Genomic DNA, 25,395 nt, shown 5'->3' with positions numbered 1-25,395 from the left:
GAAATCCTCCGGATATGGGTCTCTTTTCGTGGATCATTAAGTCTTCAGAAGAATCTTCTTTTCTACGAGTAAAAAACGGAGAGAGAGAGAGAGAGAGAGAGAGAGAGAGATGGAAGAAAATAAGGTTCTACCCTCTGACCCTTCTTCCTCGACGTCTTAACAAATCTTTCCAGTTAGGGTAGAGAACTTTTTCGAGGCCCAAAGCTTGTTGATTCAGTACTTTTCAAAAAGAACGATTCGGAGTCCTGTGTTGACGAGAACTAATTGACGAACAACGAGAAATTGTTGAGTCAAATTAAAACTGGACTCTTGAACAAAAACTCATTCTCTTGGATAGACAAAATAAAAGAAACATTGAAACAACAAGAAGAAGAACAATAACAACATTAAGAAAGAAATCGAATTGATAGACTAATGTGTGTCGTTGGCACGTGGTCAGATTTATCTTTCATCCAAACTTTCCTTAACACGGTCCTACACTAATTTTCGATCACGCACGTATTTTCGAAATATATGAAAAAAAAAAAAAAAAAAAAAAAAATTTACTTTAATCGCAAAAATAATTTCTATCGAGATTATTAAAAAAAAGAAAAGGAAGGAAACGAAGTAAGGCAAAAAGAGAGAGAGAGAGATAGAAAAAGGGAGAGAAAAATAGAGTAAAGGAAACACACACGCGCGCGTCAGTCGTCAGTTTTCCTTCATCTTAAACGGTCTCGGTACTCGATGGTGTTCCTCGGAAGGGAGTCGCGCGCGCACATACTCCGACAAATAAAAGGTACACGCGCGGCTCAGGGATACTGAACTAGGAGTAGAAGAGGAGTAGTCAGGTGACGAAGGCTGGATAGAGACGGGACAACATCGCAAGGGAGACGCGTCACACGGGGATCTATCTCATCGTTCTTCGTACTGTGCGAGCTTCTGGAGTCTAAGGATGATAAAGAGAAAGACAGAAATAAGGGGGAAATGAGGGTGGTGGGTGGGTTATCGGGGGGGGGGAGGGGTTAGGGAAAGAGAGAGGATAGAGAGAGAAATAGAAAGAGGGAGAGAAAGAGACAGGTGCGTAAAGAGACCACCGGATGAAATGGTGCCGTGGTGGAGACCCCGATCCAACTGCGCCAGCGCTTAGCGAGATACCAGCCCCCGACCACCGACGTCGACTCTTACCACCACCACCACCACCACCACCACCACCCTCGCCAGAACCACCCTCGCCAGAACCACCCTCGCCAGCACCTCGCCAACTTCCCTTCTTCCATCTCTCGCGAGGCAACCACTACCACCACCGCCACTCTACCCCCAAACGTCACCAATGCCAGAGTTCACTTTTCTCTTTGTTTCTGGCAATGCCGCCACCGGTACACGTTCGACGACAATACTCGTTACATATCAAAAATCTCCGTTGTTAAAACGACTAACGACTTTCTAACTCTTCTAACTTGCTGCCTGCTTGATATACATATACCATCTTCGCATTGTCTAACCATTTCTTTTTTTTCCTCTTCAGGTGCTCCCTTTTCTTTTCTACCGTGCTACAAGATCGTTACAATTCTCGTTATCACGCAGCATGATCATGCGCGTGGTTTTGCTTTATGATTGTTACCATTTACCTATTATACGCCCACTTATGTAAATCATTAAATATATATATATATATGTCTCTGTGTAATCAAGTAAATTCTTATTGTTAGTAAGTCGTATTCGTAAGACACCTGGATAATAGTCATACAACTCGTAAACAACGCGATATGATGTGCACGAATGAAGAGAAATGGATGCATTGTTACGAAAAAATAAAGCTCCTTTTCGCAACCAATAAACTACACTTAGGATCGTTTGTTTCCCTTGACCTAGATTTCTTTCAAAAATTTCATCTTTTTTCCATCGTTCTGTTCTTTGAACTCGGACGAATTTTATTATCCCCCCCCCCTCCTCCGAAAAAAAGATAATCAGTAGACTACATGTTTTTACAATAAATACTATTTTTGGAAAATGTATTATCGTTTAACTCGCCAAGAGAAAATGCACGAATATTAAGCGCGAATAAGTTCGGTTAATTATGCGCGGTCCTTTAATATTTCTCTATCCTTGATTTAAAAAGTATAATTAATTTTAGAAGAAAAGGGGTACCACACGTAACAACTTTCGTATCCCGAGCTTCGCATACATACACATATATGCCTATCTCTTGTTCCTGAAAGACTTCATCTCCTGAAGGCGTTTTCCATCCAATTTTGTTTAAAGTTATCTTTCGCATAGTACGATCTCACACGAGTTAAGATAAATTTGCAAGAGACTCTGCTACTGAATTATATCACCATAGATATTAACGTAATTATTGTATTACGTTGCTTATTAAGAAAAGACGACTACTATTTCATCTGAATACCTATTTTATAAATCCTTTAAGTCTTTTGTTTAATCATCATCTAAAGAAGAGACGCAATTTTAAGCGACGCTTATTCGAACCGACTTATTAACCGAGTGATTAATACGAACATTATCTGTAATACCACTAGAGTTATAAATAATTATAAACAAAAGTGAACAGAGAGTTTGTAATCAATTTCATGTCGTTTACCATAATTTATCCATAATTCATCACATCGATGAGTCGATACTACTATCGTCTGATCAGACAAAATGCTAATAATGATACTTTTAAGGTGGCGTTAAAAGCGGTAGGGGGTAGTTAGCAGTTACCTAAAAAAAAAAAAGAGAAAAAAAACACAACCCGAACACTGAATTTTATTATAGTTTATGATCATGACAAATAATGACCTATTATTATTCACATTTCAGTTAGAAAATATTCTGCATAAATTTATGAATATATAACGATTAAAATCGTTGGAGATCTGGATAAAGAAGAAAAACCATGGGAGGAAAAAAAAATCCTACAACTTTGTTCTCGATAGTATACACGATCGCTCCGAAACAACGCACGCACATACGTGATAGCGTTTCATTGTTTATTGCTAAGGGGTCCGCGAAACATATCGCAATCGCAAACTTAAAAGGCCGTAAATTTTCTAACCCAAAGTTGAACAAACGAACGCGAACTTGTTGACGTTTTACTCGTTTCGTACTTTGTTCATTCATTTTCTTTTTTCTTCATATCTCACTCTCTCTCTCTCTCTCTCTCTCATTCTTTATGCATTTACATATGCATAGTACGTACAGCGACACCCAAAAATAATCAGCCGCTACGGGGTAAGAGCAACTTTATGACTTCATATTTCGGTTGTTTATAAAGCAATCATCCTAGTTATTGCTTTTGCCAATTAGTCGTATAATTGTATAATAAAGCATTATTCGGACGTAAATTTATATGAACTTTTTTTCATCAATTTGCCCTCGGTAGTAGATAGTAAAAGTTTGGCCATAACCTTTTTGGTAACCCTGTATGTATGTATAAAAAGCAAAGCGCATATCTTCACGTAGGATTTCTTCGTCTAAGAATCTTGCAAAGAATTTTTTGAAGGACAGAAATTCGACAGAGACGTGACGTTAGAGGTGCGCTCGGCTCTTCCGAATTCTTTCCTCGGAAGAAATTCACAGGAAATTCCGAATATAGATACTATCGAAATAAGACGAAGGAAATACTGCTACTCAATACGCTAAAAAATAACAGAAAAGAAAAAACGAACATTTCTTTTCAACTTTTCGAATGAAATAAATAATAAATTAATGAATAAATTAAGAACGTTTTATATAGAATGTGAAAAGTGCAAGGCACCAGTCTGATTGTGGTTCTAAGAACTTTGACTGGAGGAGAGGATGAGGAGGGGGTGGGAAAAGAGAAGAAATTCTCGATCGTGCTTTTCGAATTGCTCGGTTGGTGGGGTGGGTCTTTGTGAAATGAACTATCTTCGCTTTGTGCCACTATCTTCACTTCTAATGGCCAATCCTACACGAGGATCCAGAAACCGCCAGTGGTCTTGCTAATACCACCAGTTCAACTTGAAGAAATATCGATCCTTATAATACCACCTTGCTCTCTTCCTCGCACACATACTCGCTCGCTTACTCTCCCATAACTACTCACAAGGAACATAACATCTTACGCGCTTCAATGCTTGTGCAAATTAGGCTGATTGTTACTTTTGCATTTTTAAAGAAAATTACCCTGTTAACAGAAACTGATTAAAATGGCGAGCGAAATATGAAACCTAAAGATTAGTCATATCGTAATGTCATAATATATTTTAAGTGTCACTGTTATGTATAAGAAGAAACTTTAAACGAGATAATAAACGATATCAACGTCCTATAAACCCTGACGTATAATTACAATCCCGTGTTAAAGTGGGAAAATTTATCGGAAAAGGACAACACTGTGCAACGATTCCATCCCAATGCGAGCGAGGCCAGCTAAAGGGAACGCATAAAAATCGTAACGATTCCTTCCTTGGTATTAAACGTATCGTTATCTGATCCGATTATACCGCTTACTTGTGAATTTAAGTGTTACACTGGGGTTCGTTAATGCTCCCAAACGATGAAACAATCCTGAATCTGTCGCATAAACACTCAAACGTTAACTAAAATAACTCGATAAAGATATATCTTTTTCATCTAAATGAAAATTGTGTATCATAGAACTAAAGAAAATTCCATTAAATTACCGAGGTTATAGTATTTCTCAATTTATCATAATCGATAGCTTATAGGTATGATACATCGACGCGTTATCGAAGGGTTGAGAGTTTAACAGGGATGAGGAAGAGTTTCGGGGGTGGAAACGCATATAATAAGCTTAACGTTGTTATGCAAATGTTTCGCTAAACAAGTTCGTAAACAATTTTGGATAACGTGCAACACGTAAATCCGTCTACATACTTACCAGCTATAGAACGTAGTAATAAGTTTAACGTAGTTCTGCTATCTTCCCAATCCTCTTTCTATCTCTATGTCTCTCTCTCTCTCTCTCTCTCTCTCTCTCTCTCTCTCTCTCTCTCATTCTATCTTTCTGTCAAATAGACTCTTGTATACGAACAAACAGGAAGTTCTATCTCTCTGCCTATCGTCGCAAGTCTACGGAAATGGGTTGAGGGGCGGTGGAGGGAAAGTCGATCGATGCTTTAATAATAAAAGAGAAGGTTTTCGCGGTGTAACTGAGGGAATCTCGTGTCCGAAAGAAGAAATCAGAAGAAAATATGTGTGCTCGTGTATATCGAGTCGAGGAAAAAAGGTTTTTTCGTATTTTAAAGTTTCAGTAAATTGTAGACTCTCCCCGCGCGAGTGCTACCGAATTCGATTAATATTACCAAAGTTATGCGATCATTTAGTAATCTATATTACTACTTTAGTTTCAAAATATTACCACATTTGAAAACATTGAAGGCACATTTTACGATACCTAATAAACACTTAATAAACAATCAAAGTGTTGTAACATTTTTTTACGATACCATGTATAGAAAAAATATGAAATAACGGAAATATACGTACATACTTTGTATCGAGAAGTTTAATACGTTCGCCAGTTTCCTATCGGTTGGATCGATTTGTTCTTTCTCTCTCTCTCTCTCTTCCTTTAAAATCCCACAAAAGAACATAAAAGTGTCGAGCGTTGTGGTCATTAGCATTTAGAGTGGAGAAGGATTTATACTCCGACTACTGTGACTGCTGGATCAGGGACACGGCATGCATAGGATTATCTTCGAGAACCTGGACAATAGTGACCTAATCCATTTACAAAGGAAACGAGCTACTTATTTCTTAAGTGTCCTACCTACCAACCTACAGTGGTAGGTTTCCGAAATTCGTGCCAATGTAGGAGCAAGACACCTTGACTTTTCTAGTCCTCCATTTTAGCTTTATTCCCCTTCAACGCCTAACGAGAAACGATAAGAAGTCTCGAGCTTTTATAAGATAATCAAGAGTAAACGTTAGGGGGCTAGATTTGAGAAAATCTTATCCTACGATCATCCTACTTTTCTGCTCAAATTTTCTACTACATAATATATTTCTATTAGAATATATAACTTTCATTTGTTTCGTTTAAGTATACAAAAATCTTGGCAAAAGTGTACACTTTTTAGCATTGCACGAGTACACAATATCTTTGCATCAACTAAATTTTCCTAAAAATCAAATTAAAATTCCCAAGCCACTTGGGAAGTGGCTTTGGGTCAAACGGTGCATCCCAGTGCATGTATGCATGTAGGTACTTATGTTGTACGTCGTGGACTAGACAACACGCTGCGTACACGATCGACAGACTTTTGTTCAAACGGTGAAGCGTCAGCAACAGCAACGACAACGACGACGTTGGTGATGTTGGCATAAGTAGTAGTTCTCCTGGAATAGACGAATATGGTTGAACTGGTGCAAACATTACCATGTCGAAGTTAACCGTGTAAACGCATCTGCTTTGTACTTGCGGTATGCCTAGTCGAAAGCCAACCGATTATATCGTCGCCTCTGCGGAAATTCGAGGATTCTTGCCTGCTGAATGCCATGTGTTGCCAAACTCTCACCGGAATCCTATGATAGAGCCAAATTTGACACTCTTCTCACCATTCAAATGGATTCTCCCTTCTAACATATTTATACTTTGCTTACTGTGTGTCTTTTGACACCTCTTGATAAAAATAGTGTTAAAGTTTGTGCAAATGGACAAGAAATAAAAATGACAATAACCAAGACGATGAAGTTAAAAAGATAATCATTAAGCAATATACAAATATTTTTCTGAGTTCAGTGAACGTAAAGAAGAAACAAACGTATATTTCCGTTCATATATCATCGTAATAATAGAAGAAATATGTTAGGATAGGTATTTATTGCCGTTTCGCATTTCTCGCAAACTCGAATTCTACCGACAAATAACAAAACTTTAACCCGGCGCGAAAACTTGAAGAAATTCGAATCCTGGACAAAGCTTATCTGTTCGCTTTAAATGGCTCTGCAACGATTGCTACGTTTGCCCGCTTATCCAACCTTGAGTCAAAAGGGGTAATGGGGGTAGAGAAGAAAGAGAAAGAGAAAGAGAAAGAGAAAGAGAGAGAGAGAGAAAAGTGCAAGAACTGCAAAGTGCAAGAACTGCATTGGAAGAAACATGGAATTTACCTACATTCGTTCTTAGAAGAAATACCATACAATGTATTTACCTATACCCGGCAGAAAGCAGCAGCAACTCTTTGCTTTCGAGCACGCGCGCGCAACCACAAATCCAATCTCGGAAATGCACATGGATAAATTTGATGCGCGTGAACCGGGAAAAAATGAGAACAAAGTAACAAATTGCTTTTCTTCATTTTATTTCGCAATGTCTACTCGCATAATATATAACACGCACGCAGGTTCATCACAATTTATATCGGATAATTGAATTTGTTTATTTTTATTTTGAATTTTAGTCTAGGAAACCACAAATGTGTAATCATTTCTCATATTAATCCTTTAAATTTCTTCAATTGTGCAATGCCTTAATGATCAGATTTGGATTATTAATATGTGTGTGGCACAGGCATAGAATAAAATGACATACTTTTGTAATGTATTCTACGATTAAAAGGAGAAGGATGGAAAAAGCAAAGAAAAAGAGAAATTGAAGAAGATTGGAAAAAACTTCCTCATACGGCATATTCTTTGTATCTCGTCGTCGCGATGCTCGTTATTTGCAGAGTCCCCAATTCATCCCTCCTACTGATAAAGTTGGAATTTTATTCGAACGAGAAAATATCCAGTTGCTGCTATTATTTTAAATGCGCGGGATCGTTAGTCCCTTCTACCTTTTCCATCGGTTTCTTTGAGATGCAATCGCGTTTGCATCCTGATGCAATATATCGACTCGCGTTTCTTAAAAAAGATGTAAAGAAGACGACAAAAAGTTGGGGGGAGTAAAAAAAAAAAGTAAGTAAAAAACAAAGAAGGAAGATAAAAGGCGTAAAAAGTTTCCTATGAAACAAACGACCGGTGTCATAGAAATGGAGCGTGCGAAGAAGTGCCGCGGAAACTAAGGAAATGATGGCAGAGAAAAAGTAAGGAGAAAAGTCAAAGCGACCAAAATATTTAAAAAAAAAAAAAGAAAACCACTAAGGATAAAGAAAAAAAGGGAAGGTAGAAAATCCGTGCTTGACACAGGAGCGTGTAGAGAAACGGCTTTGATGTATTTTTTTTCGCTAAATCGACGTTGCGTATAGAAATACGTAAACACGTACACACACACACACACACATGCATAGATGCGTATGCGCGAGCAGCAAAACTTTAGTTCGTTCGATAGCAAAACCGAAGCTCGATTGATTTGGCAGTGTTGTTCGAACGGGCCCTATTGTTCTACGAAGGCATTCGAAAAATCTCGACTTCTGCACGAACATCGTTTTGTCTCTTTCTTTTTTTATCTCCTTCCTTCGGTAAAATCATACGTATAGGTAGACCTTTCGATAGTTTTTTCATTCATCTTTTTGTTTACTTTTATTTTAATTCTTTCTTCCTTTGGAGAATTGTTTTATATTCGTTTGTCCCCCGATTGTACAATGAAAAGAACAATTTGTTGTTCGGACAAATTAACGAGATGGATTTGGTTCGTTTGTTTTTATTTCTTTTTTCAAAGTATTCAGGAATTTGTAGGATCGAACGGACCTAAATCGAACTTATCAAAGGCTTAGAAAATTGCTTCCTCCGCGTGAAGAAGCATTGCCGAAATCCCGATAAGCCAGCACGTAACCTCATATATAACTACTTCCCGATGTTCCGAATGCATCGGTAGAGCGAGGGGGAAACGGGGTTAGGAGATTGAAGAGTAGTTACCCCCTCTGCGAGCTATACGGTCAGCAAATAGTGCACTCTCTAGATTCACGAAAGGGATATCAAGTAAAAATACGAGAAGATACCAAACTGGTGGTCCTGCTATTACCGAATTACTCATTCAACAAAAATAACTTTTATTCGTTCTTTACTTACTAATACTGAAGATTTTTAACTAAAGATCAAAACTAGTTATTCATTATTATTTCTTGTCTAATTTCAATTCAATTTTGTCATGTTTGAACGTAAATTTTTAAAAAGGAAAAATATCGCAACGTTTGGCAAGCATTTCAAATCGGATGTTCCATATTAAATACAGTTACTAAACTTTACGGTATTATATATTATATTATAACGACGATCGCAATAAGCTGAATTTAAATTTCCGGGTAATCTGACGTTAGTCGGAAAAGATCCTACCAAGCAGAACGTAGAACCCCTTCTTACTTCTCATACCCCCGAAGCAGCAGATTTTAATGAATTTTCAATGTTCGCGAGTACAATTCCTTTATTTAGGATGTACGAAGAAAAAGATAGAAAAATATGACCTACAACAGAGAGAGAGAGAGAGAGAGAGAGAGAGAAAGAAAACTCGCAGCGAACAGTCGAAAAGGAAACGGAAGGGAGGAAGAAAAGGGACGGGTAAGGGGTAAGTGGGGGATGGAATTGGTGGTAAAAGGTTTAGAAACAGGAATGAGAAGAAGCAAGAAGAGTAAAATCTGACAAAGGTAGCACGAATGAGAAAATAGAAAATAAAGGGAAAATACAGCAACAACGACAACGACAACAACAAAATAATAGGAAAAAAAAATAAAAAGGAAGAAGACGAAGGAAGCAAACCAACAACATTGTCCTTTATTTTCCAGGACCGAGTATGGCCAAGGTAGTACCGCCGATCTTATAGCTTTGATGCAATTTGAAAGACACATAACTGACGTTCAAAAGAGCAGCAAACGTCTGTATGATACCGCTTGGCCATCGTCCAGCACCCATTCCAGCACCCAGTCCAGCACCCAGTCCAGTTAAACGAAGCGAATTGTCCGTGGCCGGACCTCACGAACAAAAACTTTCTATTCCTACCCTTCCTCCTCCTCCTCCTCCTCCTCCTCCTCGAATGAAATACCAACGATGCATCGACATTTTTCCACTAATATTTTTATACCCTAATAAACCTACACAATCAATATATATCCCACATAATTTCATTCGTTTTATATTTTATATTTAAATTAAAAATATATTCACACACAGTTAGAGGGGCAGGGGAGAAAAATTGTGTTGTACTCGATATTATCTTCGAATTCGATATTTAGGATTAAATAATATCTGAGATAAAGAAATAGAGAAAGACGACGACACGAGGATGTTTCAAACGAATGTCGCTTTCCGTTCGATTTCTTTTATCGAAAGGAAAAGAAAAATTTCTTTCGATGTAACTCGTGCGAATCGAGAGGGAACCCGATAGAAGAGAACAACCTTAACCCATTCCACCTGCGCACAGTGCACCGAACCTTTCGTCCAGTGGCAAACGTAACAGATAAAAGTAGTTGAAGCTGGTAAATTGTTGTTTCAATTGGTCCCCATGCACCTTTTGTTCCATTATTTCTGATGCTCTCTCCGCAGCCATTGAACACGCTTTAAAACTTTTTATTTTACGTTTCTCTCTCTCTCTCTCTCTTTTTCAATGATGAATTTAACGGTAAACGGAATACCAAAGAGCCCAAATTTCCTTTCATTAGGGTTACTAGAAAATGATGTTTTTTTTTCAAGAAATTTAATTAATGTCTTATGCTACGAAATTTTGGATTACTTGTCTTTGTTTGTTAAACAATTTAATGGTAATTTGCTCAGCTACTGCTAATCTCTTTTCTGTTTCTTTCCCGTTTATTTTCTGTTAAAAACGAGACGCAGAAGCGAAGAAAGATGCTTTTAGATTGAAAAGACGAACGTTAAAGGAAACGTGTTGTAAGAAATCGAGAATGAAAAGGTAGGAAAAGGGAAGAAGCCTCGTAATGTCTGGCAACGGACCAACGATCAAATTCTTAAAGTTTCGGATCGATTAAAAAATCGACAGAGACGAGGACGACCTCGTGTTTCGGGAAAAGAAATAAGCGGGATAACAATTGTCGTGTTTAGATTGCGTTAATATAAAATACAATTGAATTTATATAATGAATTAACTCATAATCCGATCATCTCTCGAATTGGATGATGTACCAAGCTGGAAAAAAAAAACAAGAGAAAATGATTGGGCTCGTTAGCCAACGATACATAAAATTCTTCGAGAAGTCGAGCAGGAATTTTGTTCTTTTTTCTCAAGGTAACCCCGGTCGTTCTGAATTCTTTCGTCGATCCCATCCAACCACCTCGACTCGACTCGGGCGCGAATGAAAAATTAAAGATCACGCCTTACTTTTTTTCATCGAGCATTTATCAAGGCGGAGTCGTAGAAAGACTGCAGGGACTGCAGAAACGTAATCTTGAGCGGTTCAAAGAATACCGACGATTTCTCCACCCCCATTTCTAGCCCCTGTCTTACCTTTTCCTCTCCCCTCTTCCCCACCTACCCAATCTTACTCTATCGCTCAGGATCCTTTTTCAACGTTATTACCTTTTTCACGAATTTCAAATCTAATTTTGAATAAACCGATCTTACAAGTCTTCTTCTTCTTCTTCTTCTTCTTCTTCTTCTTCGTCGTCGTTATGATAATTTAGTCAAAAGGAGAGTGAAGAAAATCAAGCGGAACATGCTCGAAATTGAAAAGCTTGCAATTAGATAGCCCGAGGAATAGGAAAAGTAGAAGAAACGGGGAAGTAAATGTTCTGTTAATAATAACAACAATCGAGATTGAGGAAAAGACACGTTTTGAGGTAGACGGATACGGTTGCGCGCTTATAACATTGCCGCAACTTCATTTTCTCTTGGAGAGAAATGGCGCATCGGTTTTAATTGAATCATTTTATTATTCCGTCGGTGCTCACAAGACACAGAATGAAGGATTAAAAAAATAGAAGAGGAATAGGATAGGATACTCTTTCATAGTACGCGTACAACAGGATTTAGCGATACTCGTAAATATGGTAAACTTGCCTTGAGATAATTGCGAGAGTAAAAATTTACAGAGGAGGAAGGAGACTCTTCTCGTTTCTCTATTCTCAAGCAACAGCTTCGTTCGTTCCTTGGTTCGAAACGATATACTACTTTTAATTATGTTCACGAGGACGTTTTAGTTATAAGCACGTACCAATCTCTCTCCCTCATTCCCATCTCTTTTCTTTATTTTTTCTTTATTTTTTCTTCATTTTATTTATCTCAGTCATTTTCTTTCAGACAAAATACAAACCTGTAAGGTTGATTAAGTATTCGAGGTTGGTACATGCGATAGGACGAAAAAAAAGGGCGTACGTAACTTACTACTTTCGATAGGTAAAACGCGAAGAAAGTATCTGAATAAAAGGGATAATAATAATACGTCGTCGCGTGTTTTGATAAAAACAAGTTTAAGGAGAACACGAGACTCTAACTATATTTATTTTCTTATCGAGATTAAAATAGTTATTTTTTAAATATCCCGTGTTAATATATTTTCTCTTATGTCTTATTATTGCATGCGTGCGCGTGGGGGATAAATATGTAAATACTTGGAAAATTAGTTACATCTTAATCGCGATTTAAAAAGGTGTTATACAAAGTATCGATTGAAAATTATTGTCAATTTAACTCTTGACGTTTGTTCTTATATTGGTGTCAAAAGTTTCATAGAATATGAATGAAAATGTAAAAAAGCACAATGTGAAATGTCGTGATGGTATTAACGATGATTATCGGATAATCGTTAGATCGTTGTTAGATCGTTAAGAAGGTTAGAAAGGAGCCTGAGTTTCTTATGAAAGATTGTATTCTTGTCGTTGAACAGTTCGTCGTTAACTTAATAGCCATCGTGGCCTATGATTACAAGCAAGTGGTTTTACAAAAAAAAAAAAAGAAGAAGAAGAAAAAGAAAGGAACATGCGCGCCGTTCTCGAAAGAGAGAAAGAAAAAGGAGTGGAGTAAAAAATACTTCAAGGAGTAAAAGCCTACTCCGTGTCCTTGCACGTAGCTGACAAGGATATGATGAATATCGAGCCGTGTAAGAAAGCTTAATTGCGGTAGGTAAAGACCAAGCGTTAGTTACCCATTTTCAACTACTACTACTACTATTACTACTACTGCTACCCGCTACTAGTACCGCTACTAGTTTCGCTCGACGAACTTTATCACCGTACCTTTATCTCTACCCCGATGATTTACTTTAATAGTCATTTACCCGAGATAATTCGAATAGATTAATCAGCCACTTTCTTCTCGCACCTTTGAATCATTGGTACCATTCACAAAATTTCTTATTTTTCTCCTTCCATTTCAACATTTCAATCATTTTCTATCTAATTCTATAATTTTCCTAATAACGAGTTTCAAAAGGAAAGTGGGATATAAAATACGATATGAACAACTAAAAAATATTTGTGAAAGCAACATATTTCAACAATTTCCTATTCTATTTATCAAAATTTCATATAAATCCAAACATGTCAGAGAGTTTTCAAATATCTTTCCAAATAAATATAAATATTTAATTAACTCCGTTATTTACATATTGGCAAACAATCAAGTACACAGCAAACAGCAAATGTCTCATATCCCCGTCGAATACAATATCAAGAGAAAGCATCGATACGCGTAAAGACATAAAGAACGCAAAGTTCATATGTCATGTCCATGCTATGAAAGCCATTCCATGTTTGACTTTCGATTCAGTGAATGGTTTCACCGATACAACGATCAGAGTTATGCGAATATTTGACGTGCAACGATGGCTTTGACCCATCCTCGGCCCACAGACCACCACCACCATCACCCCATATACTTTTGCGTTGAAATCGTAGACGTCGGTTTGTTCCGTCGAGTGTAAGTTTCAGCATACTCGAAACTATCGGATCGACTGTCAAACCGTAATGTAGTCGAGCACGGGAGAGGGGGGAGGGGGCTTGACAAGAAAGATAGGAAGAGATAGTACGATTCAACCGACTCTCCTAAAGAGAGATCAGTTGAAACGGCGAGTAACTTTATGGAATAGCTTAAGAATTTTCTCAAACATTCTCAACTCGGATGAATGAATTATGGACTAGAGTCTGGGAAGCATTTTGGTATCCCTTTTCGGTTCCGTAGAAATACGCTTATCGATCTTTCATCATCCCGCGTTAAGAAATTCCAAGGAATTTGGTTCTGCGCCATTGTTACTCGACCCAACAACTTCAACTATCATTTTTCTATTTTTATCTTTTATAGAAATTCAAATAAATCCTTCGAATAATATCACGAAGAAAACCTCTCGTTATCTAATAGTTTTAATATTTTTTATAGATTTTAGTCTGCATATACGCGAAAAGAAAAGTCGATTTTTTCCAAAATTGTTGACCGGAATGACCCATTAAGACATCTAGAGACTGATCAAACCACATATGCACAGTCCCCAGATAATTATCCTATATCAACCAACCCCTGTATCAACTTGTCCTGGTTTCCCCTAATTATAACATTTTCAGTCCGAATCGAAATAGTTTATATTCCTAATCATTTCAACCGTTTTTGGGAAAAAAAAGTTACGAGATGATATTAACTCAAATAATATTAAACCGTGTTGTTCTATTTTTATCCTAATAATAAGTTAATCCCATAAGAGATATCGAAACAAATCTCTCAAGAACAAATGTTCATTATCGTCATAAATTACACTTACTAGAAAGCCCAGCGGTCTACTATGGGTGTGCAACCAAGCGTCAATGCAATAATTACCGAGATAGAATTAATGGACTATACGCATACGCAAAATGTCTAATGAAAAATGCAAATATTTGACACGGATCCGCGAATGGCGATCAAATAACAAAGGAAACGTTTAACGAAACATTCCAATATATGCATTAAAAGAAATATAAAAGATATTTAAGTTTAATATAATAGTGAAAGATCGTTTAATCACTGTCAAAAGTTGCATTTCTCTTGTAGTTTATACTTGTCTCTATTGGATGGGTATCGCATCGTATAGAATGCGGCCGGTAAGTCTTGTAAGGAGCTTTAATACTGCGGCCATCCCAGCTGTAATGTACATAATTAATCTCCCGTGCTTGGTTTGAGCAACGACGTGGGAATAGTATCGCAGTTAGGGAACTATCTTCCAGCTAGCACGTATATACATATGCATATACATAGAGAGAGAGAGAGAGAGAGAGTAGAAACGTCGTAGGACGTTATAGGCATCGGACCACGGATCCTAATGAGCAATTAGACCGAGCACGACCGATAATATTGATACAACGACAAACGTTGGATCTTGGAACATGGCCAACTGTGCTTGGGCAAACCTACCATCGTCTACTCTCAACCCTCCGTCTGTTTGTCTGTCTGTCTGTCTCTATCTCTCTAGAATAATATGCGGAGAGAGAGAGAGAGGAACTATCGAAAACAACTAAATTTACTAGTTTGCTTCCATTGTTCTTTCTATTCTTCGTGTTGTATTTTCTTTTAACTTATCAAGATGTTAGATAATAAAACGAGATCAAATGTCCGAGTGGGTTTAAATTAATTTATCTTCGTTCGCGAAAACAAATTCCTCCGTCGTAAGTTTGAAAATAATATTCCTATTATACCACACGACTGTCTCGAGTTCGTTTGATAATTTTTCTTACTGCAATAATAAGTAAATGAATTTCTTTTTCCTTGACTTCTCGTAGGATTTCGCGTCGTTGACGTATGAATAATTTAGAATTATTATTATTACTACTACTACTATTATTATTATTATTATTATTATTATTATTCACTTTGCTTTACTTTCTCTCTCTCCGTAATTACCGAGTCTCTAACTAGAGATATCAAGGAGTCCGTCGCACGTCTTAAGTTTGCCGTTGCATGAGTTACGAGTCGCATGAACGAAACCGCGGAAACTTGGCTCGTAACGCGTTCATAGTTTTGAGAATAGAAACGAATGAATAAACCGGCAAACGATTTAGCTCACGTTGTCTCGTTTCTCTTAATCGTGGAAATCTATTTATCGTTAGATGGATGCTTGCTGCGTCAGCCCAAAGAATGAAATCTGTCGTTGGCAAATAAGATCTTTATATTCGAATTAGTCACGAACAGTTGAAAATACTCGTTAGAAATACGAGATCGATAATTCGTTCCTTATTTTATTTCTATCCTTTTTTCGACGATTTTTACTCATATTTTCTCGGCAAATTTAAACCCCTAAAATATCGTAGTAGTAGGAGTATTAAAATCTTTAAGAATATACGTGCGAACGGGTGTCAGGGTACATTGGTGTATTTTATATAAGAGAAATAGATGTAATAATAAAGGAATTTAATATAAAATAAAGATCCCCTTTGAATATAGGAAACCGCGAACGTTATTTTACTTAATAAGGATTTATCGAAGTGTAAATAGGATGGAAGGAGCTATTTCGAAAGTAATCGAAGCGTAAAAGCAGTCTAATAAATCTACCGGCTAGAGAACGATGAATCTCTAAGGACGTCGTGTAATGGTGGAACCTTCAACACGTTGGATCCACCTAGTGCTCGCGTGCAAAAATTGTTTGGATAATCGCGTGTTCGTCATGCAACGTCCATACAACTCTTCCACAAACCGTCCAACTTTCTAGAAACTTCCCTTAGATCCCGAAGAGTACTTCCTTCGATCGTAACAACTCTAATATGTTACATGTGTAGCGCTCGTTTTGAACGTGCTTCGGAATATAACTCACGGAAGTATTCATTTTTTTTCCTTAGTTAGACCAAAAACTCGAGAGATAAGTTTCAACAATATTCTATTTATGGTTCTTCTATAATTAACAAATATATTTCTCGAGTTGTTCATTCAATAATTATACTTTTATTTATATATAATTGGAGCAATTGGTTGTCCTTATTCGACTCCTAAAGGTATACCCAATTTCTCCCTCTCTCAGCCCGTTTAAATTCCCGATCCGAAGGTTTTGTCGGCGTTGATGGCGAATAACGTCGTCGACACGTACGGAGATGGGTGAAACTAATTTCCGCTCGGAGATGAAACAGCTCTCTCGGCGTTTAATTCGTGCTTCGGTATCAATGAGGATAGAGTGTTAGAGGGTAAGGTAACGTTAACGCTTTCCTCGAATACTCCTCTGCTAGATATTACAGGTTACCTCCAAATCGAGCGAACGAAACCTATTCGAAATCCTTTTTTAACTGGCATAACTTTCTATTTTTATTTCTATTTCGACACACGCCTCTTGTATTCGTATCGTTATAGAAAGACAAAAAAAAAACAAATTAAAGACGGGCGAGTTAATGAATTAAGAAAGTATGCGCATCTTGCAGAATGCAACGAATAGTATACGACGTTGGCATAGCAGAGACGTTTCGAGCCCGATGACACGTAGAGCTCAACGTTCCTTCGACATTCCACTCGAAATCTCCCTACGATCGCGAATCCACATCGTTGCTTCTCTATCTGAACACAGGGCGAGAAAAGATCGCCTTCCTAAAGCTTTTAAGAAACGACGAAAAGAGAGGAACGCACTCTATATTACCGAAATACACAATGCACACGGTAGAAACGTTGGCGAAACTTTTCACCCAACATTCCAAAGCAATCGACTAATATAAGGACAAGTTGATGCAAGAGTAAGCTGCTGGTACATTGACATTTTCTGGACACTGTTTATGGTTACTGTACTTTTAAGTTGGAACATTGGAATTTATTATACTACGAAAGAGAAATGAAGGAAGAAAGAAATAAGTATGGAGTACTTATTCACGCAGGATTATACATAAAAAGATGGTTTCTTTTTTGTTTTATTTGTTTTTTGTTTTTCAAACACACGACCTAAATACGAAGACCACCATATGCTCTTTTTTACATCGTGCTTCGACCGTTGTTATTCTTGAAAGAAAGAATTTATTGCAACAACGAATTTTTTTCAACGCCAAGGATATATGACCGATGATCGATGCTACATACCATATTTATTTACATTTACTACCTTTTACAAAGTTTACCAAAAATGATGATAAAGCGCGATGGAAACGGAACAACAAACACACTTCGAATTTTCTACTCCTAAAGTCAAACAAATAACAAATTTAAAAGAAAAAAAAACGAAAGAGAACAAACCAAAATTTTATATATAAATGTCTTATAGATAAATATTTAAATTGTCAGATAACTGATTCGACAGCTAAATTTCAATCTTGTTTGATTTCCTTAAAACCAGCCATGTCCGAAAGCCTGCTAACATGTTTTTTTTATCTGACCGAAATACAGAAACAAAAAAATAGATAAAATAGCAACTTTATTTTAGGTTGTAATACATTCATCCCGTTTTCCCTATTTGGGAAAAACATTTAAAACAAAAAACCAATTTTTTTGGCGTTTTTACAAAATGGAAAAAATGGAATGAATACATGTTACAACCCGATACTTATAAGATTTACAGTGTAAAAATGTAAAAGTGCATAGTAGTATTATGCATAGTAAATGCACAACTGATTCAAACAACACATCTGATTTCAAAAAGTTACCAAATGCACGAATTCAAATTCCATTTGCATTTGAAATGTACGTATACAATAACAATGGCGTAATCAGAAAAAAGAAGCATACAATAAAGAATTGTATCTATGATACATGACATGAACCTTCTAAAGCCGTCGATAAACAAATGGAAACTACGACAAAAGGCAATTTTCGTTGGGGTCTAGCAAATTAAAGTCGGTTTCACGCGAAATTACGCATATAATAGGTACTGAATATACATATACACTAATGGAAGAGTTCACACGAAGATTCTCCTGAGATAACTCTAGGAATATACTGATTTTATATATCCTGGGAACCTCAGTCCCTGGTGATATTTTTCGTATAAAGTCGGCAAACGAAATGTTCAAAACAAATGACTTTATTTACATAGAAACTACATCATAGCTCAGCTTGATTAACAAAAGAAGATAATATTGAATTGGCCAGAAAGTTCCTACCGATTTAAACAATAAGATAATAATATTCAAATGCAAAATTTGTATACGAAGTCTGTTTGATAAATCCGTGACTTTTAAATACGCCATAAACACGCATGCACGCATACACATAGATTCTCGTGCACTCACAACGCGACACAAAGAAAAAACACATTTCCCTTAGCTTTCCTTATCAAGAAATCGTTTTTACACACATTTTAGACACATTTATACGCACACTCCTAATAGTAATCGCCCTTCGTTATCTACTTTTTCTATTTCTTTCCGAATTTTCTCTTATCCTCGCAATAATATATTATTTGAAAATAAAATAAAAATAACGCAGAATAAAATGATCAGCAAATAGAAGTAAAACTTCGTCACTTCTTTCCAACATTACTAATCCGCAAGGATAATGATAATCTAAGAAAATCAGAAGAAATCACGTATGTGTACTACACTTTGCTCCTGATATATCCACTAAATTAAAATAAAATCATATTAATGTTGATATTGCAAGTCGAAGAGTCTTAAAAATCGACTTAAGAATACGAATTGAATAAGTTTATAGGATCGCATAAAAGTCGGATCTGATAATGGGAAGAATTTTTCTCGAGGGAATGTTTATGCGAGAGATTTAGAAATTATTTTTTCTATGAAACATATTTTTCTCCAAAGTACGCATAGCATCAGTCAAGATGATAGAAAGTTGCAATACCAACGAATGATAAAAATAAGAAATTTCCATTAAAAGTATTTTTTCATTCAAGATTAGTAGTAATTCTTCAATTTGTATAGTTTTTATTCGATAAGACCACGATTAAATGGACAATGGCAGATTTAAAATGAACACGTGCCATTTTTAAATCTCCCGCCGATTACTGTATTTACGATTATGGCGCTTTAGTCGCGCGGAGAATAAAATAACAAATTGACTCTAACCTTTCTTACAATTTAGTCTATCAGCAATATTTGAGTAATAATATTATGAGATTATACCAAAGAAGAAATTTTTTAAGTATCCATATTTAATCGTCAAAATTCAAAGACATTCAATTAGATTTTCGTGATGGCATCTGACGGCCAAAAAGTATTTCAAACAAAAATAATTATACAAACTGTCCTAAAAGTCGCTCTGCCGTGAAAAGAAAAACAAAACAAAACATTCAAATTATTTAATTAATAAAATTGAAATATTTTGTTTTTCCACTTCAAAAGATATGAATTTTGGTGTACAATGTTATTTCAAAAAGTATGGGCCACTACCTACTAAAAATGAATTTATTTCTTTTCAGTCCGGTTAAGTTACTTCTGGGACAATCTATGCATATTAATTATTTATTTATTGAATTCACGTATAATAACATTGAGGATGATATAAATATAACTGTACTTTTTAATTGAAAAATAAGCATTATACGCATTTGAACAACTTAAAAAGTGTTTTCAATGCTTTATATAACATATTACAATATAAAATTAATTATATTTCAAGATGACGGCACCAGTAAGTACAGCGATGGACAGATTAAGTGCTGCATTAAATTCAAATATAATACCAAATCAAGAGTACTTACTCCAAGGCTCAGTAATGGATAGTGTTGTTGAAGTGTTGCTTCATAGATTAAGAGGATTATGTGACAACGTCGATAGTGGACCTGAAACATTCAACGACCATGAAATGTGCTTTAGTATTAGAAGGTATCTAATTAAAGTCATAAAGAGAAACTGATGAATAATAAATAAATTTAAGTTTATATATAAATATTTTGTTTTGCAGAGGACCTCCTCCAGAACAGCCATTATTATTACGAGTCAGGAGAGCTTTGGATTATCAAGATATGCCTTGGCAATTAAGATACATAGGTCAACCTGAATTGGGTGACAAATCACGTCCTACAATTGTTCGCAGCAGTATAGATATTGCTACAAGCAATACAGTTGTTGAATTTTTAACCGAGTTAGGTTGTAGACTAGATTTTGAATACATTGCTCGAGGTTACATGTTCCGCAAAGGTAGACTGAAAGTCACAGTATCAAAGATTTTCAAAATGGGTCAACAAGGAAAAATACCTGAAAGCGTTGAAGCTATATCCCAAAGTTATTTAGTAGAATTAAGCGTTCTTGCGCCAAGCGGTCAAGATGCAATAGCAGAAGATATGAGAATATTTGCAGAGCAACTTAAACCTTTGGTTCAACTTGAAAAAATTGATTACAAAAGACTTGTTCATTAATACATGCTTCTATATGATATAAAGAAAATATTAATGTCATATCTTTTTTGCTAATTAATTTAATAACATACAATAAGTAAATAATCTACATTTATGTATATATACGCGTTTGTAAAAATAAGTTTTTGTCTGATTTACAATTTAGAAGTTACTCGAAATAATCAAATTTGGTGACGACTCGCACTGTATATAAACATATAATATAACTATATCAGATAAATTATTTATTTCAGAAATATTACACTGATTTCTTTCTATCTAATTAATCAAAACATAATTACAAGATTGATATCATTTTACAGATGACGACAGTCCAAATTTATTGATTAAATTTTTCATATTTTACGGTCAGAGAGTAACTCAAATCATATTAAGAGTGATAAGAGAATATTAAAGTCTATCAGTAAAAAACGTAGCCATTGGCCGAACGTTACTTATTGACGTTACTAGACAAAAAATTAACTTTCGACGATTGGTAACACATTGCAGGGAGTTTAGCCTCAAACCATGGAAACTACACAAGGAGTACGAGCTCAAACGTATTAATTGGCAAAATCTGTCCACGCAAATCGCAAATTTAAGTTTTCTTTTTTCACCACCAGATTTTAAAGTAGTCACTAGATTAATTCTTACTATTTTCAAAGCGCCCCCTGTGTTCTTGGCGTCTTTGTGCGAAAATATTTTTATTATATATTTCAGGTAATTAATTGTGCAAAAAATATTAAATAATAATAAATTTTCTTATAATTTTCAATTTGACTTAAAATCAAAAGTATATGTATACCATATATATATATATATATGTGTGTATAAGCCTTGTCGCCATTTTGATTATTATTGGAGAAGAAGCAAGAACGCATCATCAGAAACTTCCACTTCACGTGCATTCTTCCGGCTATCATCTCGGAGTAGGAAAGTGTGGTAGCACTTGCAGTGTTTCTCGCTTGTGGGTCTCTCAGTTTTCTCCGCAGTAAGTAAAAATAAGATTCGGCAGAAGAAAATAACGTAAAGTATGTACAATAAAATGATTGGATGACAGAAGTACAAAATTTGACGTACTAAAGTCGGAGTAGTGACGAAGCAATGTTGGCGTCAGTTCACCTCGTTATAATCGTTTTCAACGTTTTAATGTAGAAATTATAATTATTATCGTACGCGTTAATATATAAAAGTGTTTTATTTTTATATTTTTCAAAATTGAGTGAATTTTGAAGATATACTCTTATATAAATGTTACAAAAATAATTCGATTTCTATTTAATTTTTAATTGTAACGTAGCCATGTTGCAATGGCGTCATATATCAATATAACATGGCGACATTACGATTACTTTTTATTATATTTATTAATTTTTGCGATATTTGAAAAAAGTCCATTAAGTGTTGTATGATACGCGAAGAACTTGATATGATGAAAATTATTATTAACATTACAATATAGAATATATTTACATAGTGCATGCTTAATAGTTTAATCATAACCGGTCGATATATTTCTTCAAAAATGAACTAAACGAACGCTTACGTGATTAGTCAAATTTTCTGTCACATCTGATTGAACGTTTTGACTGAAGTTATAATTTGTTATTTCTGCTTGAATGTATGTCTGTTTTCTTCCATTTAAACTATTTTCCTTGAATTCTCAACCCTTTTGGCGCTTAGCTATAAATGCTCGCTCCGAGCGGACAGCAGCATTGACCACAATTCATTTTCGAACGCTCCGCCGCGGAAGTGTTCATTTATTAAAACCAATTTTCACTTCTTTATTTTATTCTTTAGCCCTTTCTCTCTCACTCATCTGTTTACTTTTATGTCCTTAACATTAAGTAATTTTTTATTCGACTTGATTACAGTATAAGCCATGTCACGTTATCGAGAATGGGAAATCTCTTGTAAAGTCTACATTGGTAATTTGGGAAGTAGTGCTAGCAAACACGAAATCGAGAGTGCATTTAGCAAGTATGGTCCATTGAGGAACGTATGGGTTGCGAGAAATCCACCAGGTTTTGCTTTTGTCGAGTTTGAGGATCCAAGGGACGCAGAGGATGCTGTTAGAGGATTGGATGGAACGTGAGTATTTTTATATCATTAACCCTTTGAGTGCTATGAATGCATTAAATGAATGTGATATTTTACTTTTAGACGGTGCTGTGGTACAAAAGTAAAGGTAGAGATGTCTACTGGGAGAAGGAGACATAGTGGTGGTGGTCGCAGGCCAGGTCCACGATATTCCAGGTAAGAAATCTTCAGATGTTAAATATCTGCATTTTACAGCCACTTTAAAGCTGCAGCAGATGGCTATGTATCTCACCAAGTAGGTATTATGGTGAACTGTCTAAGTAATGGTATCAATAAAAAGGTCTAAGGGTTTAAATGACCTTTTTTTATGCACAACCAACGAACCAATAACTTGTGTAATTTTTTTTTTGTTATATGTATATCGTGTCTCAATATAGGAATGCAAGATAGAACAAGTATATTCATATTACATTCGTTCAATATCACTGCTCTTCTGGCTAGTGCCTTCATTTTAAATATACTGGTATTATCTAATTTGAAATATGTAGCAATTTAAATGAAAAATTTCAGTAACTTTTTTTTATTACATTCTATTGCATTTCTATTACATAATAGTGTAAAAAAAAAAAAAACAACAACAAGAACAAGAAACTTTGACGTTAGCTGAAGAGCACAATAGTTGCATGAATACCTCCAGATAAGGGAGATGCTCGAGGAAATAATAGTCACGAGGTGTAGTGTTTTATTAAGTATTGCTTAGAGCCCACATTTGTCCTATTTTATTGTCCTTGTGAATATGCTTAGTGAACAGGACTTACGTACCATATATCTTTTTGACAAATTTATAGGTCCAGATCTCGCAGTCCTCGTAGGAAATCTCTGGGTCGTTATCCAAGGTAAGATTTTTTTAGCCTCATTGCTCACAGTTTTCAGGTGCAAGTAGTGAAAGAGAAAAAAAAGTGATACAGGGTGATCGTCGATACTATCAACAGAAGATACATACAACAGTTTTTTAAATTTTTTTTAGGTCTTTGTCAAGAAGTCCAAGAAGATCATCCATTAACAAATATACCAGGTAATCGTCTTTTTATACAATTTATACAATTTTTAGAGCCCCAGCTAGGAGAGATGGAACAATATGAATTTGCAAGTATGTATTTGCAAGTATAGCTTGTATCGTGATAATTGCTATCGTGCACGCAGTATCACAACAGATCATATCTGACGTATAGTATTATGTACGACACCATTTTGCAAAGCTGGTATTGCACAATCGTCTATATTGACGGTTGAGTAATACTTTTCGATCAGCACGAGTTGGAGAGGGCAGGACTTAAGTGCTCTACTGTAAAGGAACAATGAAGAGGTAGTTTGGAACAAATGAAAAAAGAAAATTCTGATGAAGATCAAGAATTATTAAAGTTGGAGACTGCTCTTCGAACTTTGCCCGGTATAAGAAGAAGCAGGACTGGTGAAATAAAAGTAAATCAGCGGTATCTGGTGTTAATTTTTTGAATCCAAAGTAAAAATTTCAATTTTATTACAATTATTATTCTTCTTCTTCTTCTTATTATTATTATCGTACTCTACAATCTGGTTTGTCATTGTACAATTTTTAATAGTTCTTCGATATCCGAAGTCTGATATTTTATTAACGGAACGGTAAATTGATATCTTCTTTTATTACTATACTTTTTCTATTTGTATTGAAATGAATTTCAATGATTAACCAAAGACTTCTGATTACGAATTAGATCATCATATTAATAAATTGAAACACTATAATACTTCATTTCGTCTTATCGTATACACTCTTATGCAATTACTTTGAAAAATAACACGTATATAAAATATATTTTCTAATATATATAATTAAATACATTTAATTACTTAGCTATCTTGCATTTTGCATATCAATAAAATTACAGAAAGAAAAGAAAAAAAACTAAAGAGGGAGAAAGTAGAAGAATAGAAAAAGAAAGTAACATTATCATCACATAGACTTGTTAGTTAAAAACAGGAGAGAAAAGAAAGAAAGAGAGAGAGAGAGAGTAGAAGAGCCTTTTCGTTGAAACATTGTAGAAAGTGGGCAGTCTAGGATAATCAGTACAAATAAGATTAAATTATCAAATTGGTATCGTGTGCTTCTTTCAAATCTAATTTAAAAAGAAACAAATAATGATAATACCTATAGTGGCAAGGAGTATGATAACATCGATGGTTATATTGCTAAAACTGACGTTTGCAGATTCTACCAGCGTCAGCTCCTAGCTCTTCTCGTCTCCCCGCCACTACTACTACTACTACCACTACTACTACTACCACTACTACTACTACTACTACTACTACT

General features: G+C 35.6%; 3 protein-coding genes across 10 annotated transcripts in view; 2 read left to right on the top strand and 1 right to left on the bottom strand.

The window, feature by feature from the left end:
• Nucleotides 1–975, bottom strand: part of LOC106786993 (neuronal growth regulator 1-like) — a 43,221-nt gene extending 42,246 nt beyond the window's left edge. For 2 of the 4 annotated variants that reach the window (XM_014748949.1, XM_014748952.1), the window contains exon 1: nt 674–975. The gene's annotated coding sequence lies outside the window, so the exon portion shown is untranslated. Of the gene's footprint in view, nt 1–131; nt 261–671 lie in introns of all 4 variants that reach the window. The other 2 variants (XM_014748950.1, XM_014748951.1) reach the window with 2 other exon arrangements.
• An 18,745-nt stretch (nt 976–19,720) lies between these two features.
• On the top strand, nt 19,721–21,067 carry LOC106786962 (mediator of RNA polymerase II transcription subunit 18). The gene is made up of 3 exons (XM_014748893.1): nt 19,721–19,882; nt 20,288–20,493; nt 20,573–21,067. The coding sequence occupies exons 1-3, from the start codon at nt 19,862–19,864 to the stop codon at nt 21,024–21,026; spliced, it is 681 nt and encodes a 226-aa protein (XP_014604379.1). The 5' UTR covers nt 19,721–19,861; the 3' UTR covers nt 21,027–21,067.
• Nucleotides 21,068–21,832: 765 nt separating this feature from the next.
• LOC106786963 (RNA-binding protein 1-like) overlaps nt 21,833–25,395 on the top strand; it is a 7,446-nt gene continuing 3,883 nt past the window's right edge. Inside the window, exons 1-6 of one of the 5 annotated variants that reach the window (XR_001381718.1) lie at nt 21,833–21,996; nt 22,880–23,096; nt 23,169–23,261; nt 23,894–23,941; nt 24,073–24,120; nt 25,294–25,393. Coding sequence is in view for 3 of the 5 variants with exons in the window: in XM_014748894.1 (XP_014604380.1) it covers nt 22,888–23,096; nt 23,169–23,261; nt 23,894–23,941; nt 24,073–24,120 (398 nt within the window). In the remaining 2 variants the exon portion in view is untranslated. The remainder of the gene's footprint in view (nt 21,997–22,879; nt 23,097–23,168; nt 23,262–23,893; nt 23,942–24,072; nt 24,121–25,293; nt 25,394–25,395) is intronic. The other 4 variants (XM_014748894.1, XR_001381719.1, XM_014748895.1 and 1 more) reach the window with 4 other exon arrangements.

This window comes from Polistes canadensis, unplaced genomic scaffold, assembly GCF_001313835.1.
Source record: "Polistes canadensis isolate GaletaPanama2010 unplaced genomic scaffold, ASM131383v1 scaffold_89, whole genome shotgun sequence".
Taxonomy (NCBI): Eukaryota; Metazoa; Arthropoda; class Insecta; order Hymenoptera; family Vespidae; genus Polistes; species Polistes canadensis.
Note: the sequence above shows the minus strand (reverse complement) of the source record. Positions and strands in the feature narration are given on the sequence as shown.